At 40.2% G+C, this 7,007-nt stretch overlaps 1 protein-coding gene across 1 annotated transcript in view; it reads left to right on the top strand.

The window, feature by feature from the left end:
• The window catches only part of LOC106821487 (transmembrane protein 131-like), a gene marked incomplete at its 3' end in the record, with an annotated part of 50,620 nt that overhangs the window by 13,279 nt on the left and 30,334 nt on the right, over positions 1–7,007 (top strand). The window contains 1 exon segment of the mRNA XM_014826316.1: positions 1,104–1,126. Within this exon segment, the coding sequence (XP_014681802.1) occupies positions 1,104–1,126 (23 nt within the window).

Genomic DNA, 7,007 nt, shown 5'->3' with positions numbered 1-7,007 from the left:
GCACAAAAAAGTAGGCTTTGAAATTTCTCCGGCCGCAAACGCAACGCACCTCGGACGAGCCGTTTACACTGTCGGATTCAGAAAAGATTCTAGTTTATGAAATTAACAATTGCACAGAGTTCTGACCCTTTCTAATGAGAAATACAAAATTCAAGCGTACGCGTACACTCAAATACGATCTCTTTTTTGCCCTATCCCAGCGCTCATTGGTTGATTTGCCACCGTGGTACCTGCATAGTAGTAGTAGTAGCTCAATGCTACAGTGGCAGGGTGGGGGTGGGGGGGGGGTTGATAATCATTAGGGGAACTGCTGGGTGAGTAAGTGTTTACGGTAAGGCGTGCCATCTACAAGGGCAGGTGTTTATAGCGCTTCACGCAAATGCTACACAGGATTATTGTAATACTGGTTATTACGTTACTTGGCCTCTCGTGATCGTATAGCGTCCGCGTATAAGATCGCTACTAAATGACTACTCATGGTACACCAGCACCCCAGCTACCACATGCTATCTTAACATTTTACCACCATGTTTATCATCTGCATGTACGTCATGCCATGCCATGCACGTAGGCTTACCTGCCAACGGGGCGCCTTTCCGTGAATTTTCGACATGTACACAATGTATTTCGTGTTCCAACGTTGATAACGAAAATAAATCATGTGAATACTAGATATATAATACGTGTTAGTGCCTACAGTAATACGTTTAGTAGGCACTGAATACCCTGTCGTGTGAAGTAGTGTGTTTATGGGTCTGAAAGCGGTATATGGATATTAAACATAATATACATGTGCAGTATTATAATAAACAGTATAATGTATAAATTATTATCTCGACATTTTGCGTGTATCGAACGACCACCCATCAGATGTTCATTTTTTATACACAAAAACTTACTTTTGTTATTGTGCATGCATGGTCAGTTATAATATAATTGCTGTTTACAGTTACACTAACATTATTACTCTAGCCGATTATCTGTAATGCAGTTACAATAGACTACATCAAAGATATAATATGTAATTTGATAAATGAATTGCAATTTTATTGTCTGAGTTCCAATTGCAACATATAATTATGATTTCGTCTTATATTTTTCAGGGCTTGTCAAGTCAAGGCTTGGGGTGAGTATGATAGAGAAAGCAACTAAGTAGATAGATTGACTAATTAGATATTGTTTGTAACTCAGTATTAATGATCGTATGAGTGTCAATGATAGCTGCATAAAGCAAAACATCTTCACACAGCGTGTTCATATTATTATTCAAAAGCAATCCAAAAACTATTTTATATGGTGCAAATTTTTTAGGAAGCTTTTCAAGACATTAAAATCAAAGTGCATGTATATTTAGCATGTTATTGCGTTTGTTGAAAGAACCATTCAAATGAAAGAATAATGGTCCGAGGAGAAGGGTCAAATATTGATTTCCAGTTTGTGGTATCTCAAGTTGAAAATGACACACAGTGTTATATATATATAGGTTATATAATTCTTCTTCTTCTTCTTCTTCTTCTTCTTCTTCTTCTTCTTCTTCTGCTTCTTTTTCTTTTTCTTCTTCCTCATCTTCTTTTCTTTATATAATAAAAATTATAATGTTTGAAACCAGGACTAGCTGCGTATTTAGAGACTTAGTTCCAAGACTGCTCTTTGGCAAATAAGTAGCAGTAGCATTAATAGCAGCAATTGCAGCAGCAGTACTAGTAAGAGCAGAAATTGCAGTAATAGCAGCAGTAGCAGATACAATACTATAGTAGCAGCAGCAGTAATAGCAGCAGTAGCATTTGCAGCATCCTCATCGTCATCATCATATAATTCGTCATCATCCTCATTATCATCATCCGTTCATCATCATCATCCGTTCATCATCATCATCATCATCATCAGCAGCAGCAGCAGCAGCAGCAGCAGCAGCAGCAGCAGCAGCATCATCATCATCATCATCATCAGCAGCAGCAGCAGCAGCAGCAGCAGCAGCAACAGCAGCAGTAGCAGAAACCGCAGCAGCAGTAACAGCCATCCCCATATATAACATATTGCTGTTGTGCTGCAGGCACATTTTCTCTTTTCTCATCATATATCAGTACTCGATATCGTTCAAGGTAATTATGTAATCTACCGGTAAGAATGACACCTCCTGACGTCAACGTAACGCATTTAGAAATCGCTGACAAACTACTGGTTGACTACGTTGCAGCATGCCTGGGGGAAGCATACGTGATATGTAGCATATATATACATATCATCAAGAGCTAATAAACACCTTGGGCCCGTTGTCAGAAACAAAATTAGTCCTAACATTAGTCATAACATTAACTTCCACTCGTAAACCGTTGACAGAAACATCGCAAAGTTACGAGAATGAAAAATCCTCGAAAATATCTTCTTAGCATTACGAGAGCCCAGACCCTCTCGTAACTTTAATATTAAGATGAAAACAACACATTTACACTACGAATTACAATTATACTGATATTATATTTTATAATAATGAGTAAAATGTGTGTTTTTCTTGAAAAACACGTTGAAAACATTAATTATCTACCGTTCGTAAACCAAAACAATACATTTACAATTGGCGTATGGCATTTGTTCTCTTGTTTTAAATGCTTGCACGCTTACCACGACTCTCGCGTCTCGCGTTAACAGTGTGAGAATTTGTCTTGTTGTGCAGAATAAATTCATGACCACGGCGTTTTTCATAAAATATTATTTATATGTGGTTAGCCATCATAATATGCATAAATTACTGTGATGTACAATAAATGTGTATGAATTTGAATTTTGTGATCGAGTTTTCTCATCAATCAGCTACCTTGTACATGAAATTATGAAGTTCCTTTTATGTGAGTTTCTCGTAGAGGTCTCCTAGATGTGTTTCTGTTCACGCTACTCTCGTAGCATTTAACTATAGTGCGTAAGTGTTATCGTAGCATTAACATTAGCATTAACTTTACGATGTTTCTGACAATGGGCCCCTGGTGTTTATTAGCTCTTGATATCATATGTACGTGTACGTATCATATGTACATACATAGCATCTGTCCCCACTAATAGATTGTTTCTGACGATGGTTGTTCATAATATATGAAGCCAACCAATATGCCTTGCTCAGATCCAGTATATCCCATAATAACATCAGCTCTGGGTCTACCCGGATATTCTACTGTTAACCTGTGATCGACTTTTGCTGTGAGTTGCTATACTCATGCAGGGTTCTCCAAGCTTTTAAATGCTAGCATGGGGGTGGTACTCAGTGTTAGGGGGGTCCGGGGGCATGCCCTCCCGGAAAATGTTTGAATTGTAGAAGCTCTGAGATGCAATCTGGGACACACTGTGTGTAAATTTGAAGCACTGCATGTGGGGTAAAAATGTTTGTTTTGCATGGGCAAAGCCATTGGAAAATTCAAAATAATTAATGGAATAAAAATACCAAAATGTAGGGGTGAACTTGCTGGTTTGCTGGTTTCAAATCGAGTTCACCTCTCATAAATAAATATAAAAAAATTTGTCACCATTGACAATGGCAGGAGTGAGCTCTACCTCATGCTAAAGCCCATTAACTGTGTACTTATTTAACCCTTAACTGCTCCCCATTGTGTACTTAATTTCACGAAAAACGTTATTTTTTGACCTTTTTTATTCCTGATTGTATAGCACTGTTGTTATTGCTCCTATACATGTTCTGTTGCATTTTCTATGTCAAATATGTGTTCTTCTATTGTCCTAAGTGTAAAATAATAAAAGAAAGAGTGCAATTTTTTTATATATTGTATTTTAGTCCCTTTTTCACAAATTTTTTGACAAATTGTTGAAAAATACAATTCAATTTTACAATTGGTCTCCTTTTCGGGACAGAAGAGTGTACATATTACTTTCTTCTACATCTAGACTTTGTGCCATAACTTTTACTGGGGGAGAGGGACATGATCCAGGGGGATGGGAGGATCCTTCGCAGTCCAGCACAACTCGGCACAACTTAGCGAGCGTAGTTTTAGACACAGTGGTAAGTTTCAAAGCATGGAGTGATGAACAAAAGCTTCTCACACCTTGAACACATGTAACTTGTGTCTCTCCTGATGCTTTTTGCAAAGCAGACATGACACTTTCTAAGTCTTTCTTTGAGGGTACTACTTCTTGGGTGTTGGGGGGATGCGGCTAAGGAAGTGACGATCAGCGAGGCGCAAGGGAGTGTCACCCAAGGATGGACGCCCCATCCTCTTCTCTCTAAGTTGCACCTTCGTTGCCCACGTTTTCAAGGCGTACTATAACGTCCTACGCACTCAGACGAACCATTATACAAATCGTAATATAATGTCCTACTCATGCTACGATCCTGGGGGGATTCCCCAAGTGACGTACAGTTTCTAACAATATAGGTTGAGGCGCCAGTATCAGGACGTGATATTACGCCCTACTCGTGCTACGATCCTGGGGGGATTCCCCAAGTGACGTACAGTTTCTAACAATAGGTTGAGGCGCCAGTATCAGGACGTGATATTACGCCCTACGCAATGTAAGTGTACATTGTGCATGACGTAATATTACGTCCTACGCAGTGAATGGGCTACTGGGTTACCTGCCCCGTAATAATGCCGTTGGAAATTAATTCACGATTTAATTCACGATTAAGATTTCTTGATGAGCTGGAAAACACTCGGATTTGAAGTATGAAAATGAACATTATTGTGCCAGCTAGCCTACACCAGTTGGTTGGGATTGATTGTCAGTTCAGATGCAAAATATTTAAAGCAAAAGGTTATACACCATAGATTAATTTTGGTATAGGATAATAGGGGATATATGTATAGGGGGTAATATGGGATATGGATAGTGGGACTACCGTACTATACCCGTAGCATCGAGACCAACGTGTATTAATTAATTGTTTGAAATTCTCCTCTTGTATACACCAGCATTGCGGCTATGATATTTAGCGTGGCGGGTGCATTTTAGGATTGCGGGGCTCGTCTATCGCGCCGCCAGGCTATAAGTGCCCTTGGAGAACCCTGTCATGGCATAGTTTTTTTTAATTAGGAAAATCTCTAAATGAAATCTTTAGGTATCTATCTTATGTGTGCCTACTGTGAGCACACCCATTTTGAAGAAGTACGTTATATTGGTGCCTCCTCGACATTTCTGCAGGAAACCTGAACAGTTTGAGATAGTTGTACATACTGCCTACGGCGTACAGGTTTTGGCGGGACAGATACAGTCGAATAATTCCTTAACAAATAACAATGTTTTATTTAAGAACACGGTCGTATATCTGAGCAAACCCATCAGTGCTAATTTTTCATGCGACAACCCCACCCCAGCGGGTTTCCAGTGCAGGGGCATTGAACAAATATTTTCAAGCCCCGCCGACCAACCCCATACGATCCGCAATAGAAAGAATTAAGAGAAGCTTACTGGATTTTCACAATTTAAACACTATATCCAGCCACGCGGACTCAACATATGGGTAGAAATTCCGGGATGGATAGAAGACAGTAATTATAACCCGAGCCACCCGCTACCCTAGAGTTTAGGCTTTGAAATGTGTGTACTATGCTGGTGGGAGGGTTGTTACTGTCTTACTCTCTTAGTGTAGCATTTACTCAACATGACTTTTATGTAAAATGGCATCTGATTCTAACCAGCAAATCAAATCCACGTGGGCAGCACAGTGTAGCTTAGCTCTAGAACTATAACCCACAGGCACTTGGGACAGAGTCAGTAAAAACTGAAAATAATATGAACGCATATTCACAAATAGGCCCTACTACCGCTGAGAGGGTCTATGTCCCCCAGGGTACTGCCGGAACGTACCCTGGTACTATCTAATATGCCGGACCGTACCTCGCCTACTTCACTATAACGAGTCTAGGGAGTCGCCTAAGCCTACTCCCTAACCCTAATCTTAACCCTACCCCTAACCATATCAGATAGTTACCAGGGTACGTTCCGGCAATACCCTGGGGGACATAGACCCTATGAGCCCTACGCCCGTACTTCTCAATTACAGTTCCACAGCACTGAACATTGTGTCACTGTATTATCAGGAGCGTATAATGACAAATTTTTGTCATTATATTTGTCATTATATTTGTCATATTTGTCATTATACGCTCCTGGTATTATGTATATCAACTTTCCTTCATAAAAACTATAACGCCGAACGCTCCCGCACTCGCCGCTGCGAGTGTGATGTGTCGCCATGATAATATATTTATCAAATAATATGTTTGTTTTTATGAAGGAAAGTTGATATACAGTGACACAACAGTGGAACTGTAATTGAGAGGTACGGTAGTAGGGCCTATTTGTGAATGTGCGTTTATATTAGTTTCAGTTTTTACTGACTCTGTCCCAAGTGCCTGTGGCTGGCACGGGCTTATACCTGTGGCAGTGCGAAGGGCTATAGTTCTAGAGCTAAGTGCAGCTGTGCCCCGTAGAGGCTGTCCATGCCTCTTCTTCACACGTCTTTAGCTGTAGATCAGTGTTAATTATCGATTGACTGCATCATAAGTAATATTATGCAAAACATGTCCATACTTCGTTCTTGCTAATTATATTCGGGTAAGCGAATTTCCAAGTGCCCACGTGTTGTGTTTTGTTTTGCACAATGTGCGTGTGCTTGTTACTACATTGCGTTTGCTGGAAGGATGATTAAATGTGGTGGAAAGTTGATAAAAGTGTGGCGGTTTCAAAATGAACAACTACCGAAACCCGAATCACGTGATGACAGCGTGGGCTTGTGTATATATATATATATATGTATAAAATTAACGCAATGGCGTATGTTGCCCACGGCCCCGTAGATCTATGTAACCTGGTATATGGATCATTATGTTCCTGTGTGCTGAGGTGCCGGTTATACGCTCCGCGGCTCGCAGTCACTGTTATTCGGCAGTACTGCGCCCACTATTGCATTATGCCATTATCTAACATATCACCTCTCTTCCACTCTAGCTCTCTCTCTCTCTCTCTCTCTCTCTCTCTCTCTCTCTCCCTCTCTCTCTCTC

The sequence above is a fragment of the Priapulus caudatus genome, unplaced genomic scaffold (assembly GCF_000485595.1).
Source record: "Priapulus caudatus unplaced genomic scaffold, Priapulus_caudatus-5.0.1 Scaffold75, whole genome shotgun sequence".
In the NCBI taxonomy this organism is placed as follows: domain Eukaryota; kingdom Metazoa; phylum Priapulida; class Priapulimorpha; order Priapulimorphida; family Priapulidae; genus Priapulus; species Priapulus caudatus.
The sequence above is the reverse complement of the archived record's forward strand: the minus strand, read 5'-3'. Positions and strand labels throughout refer to the sequence as shown.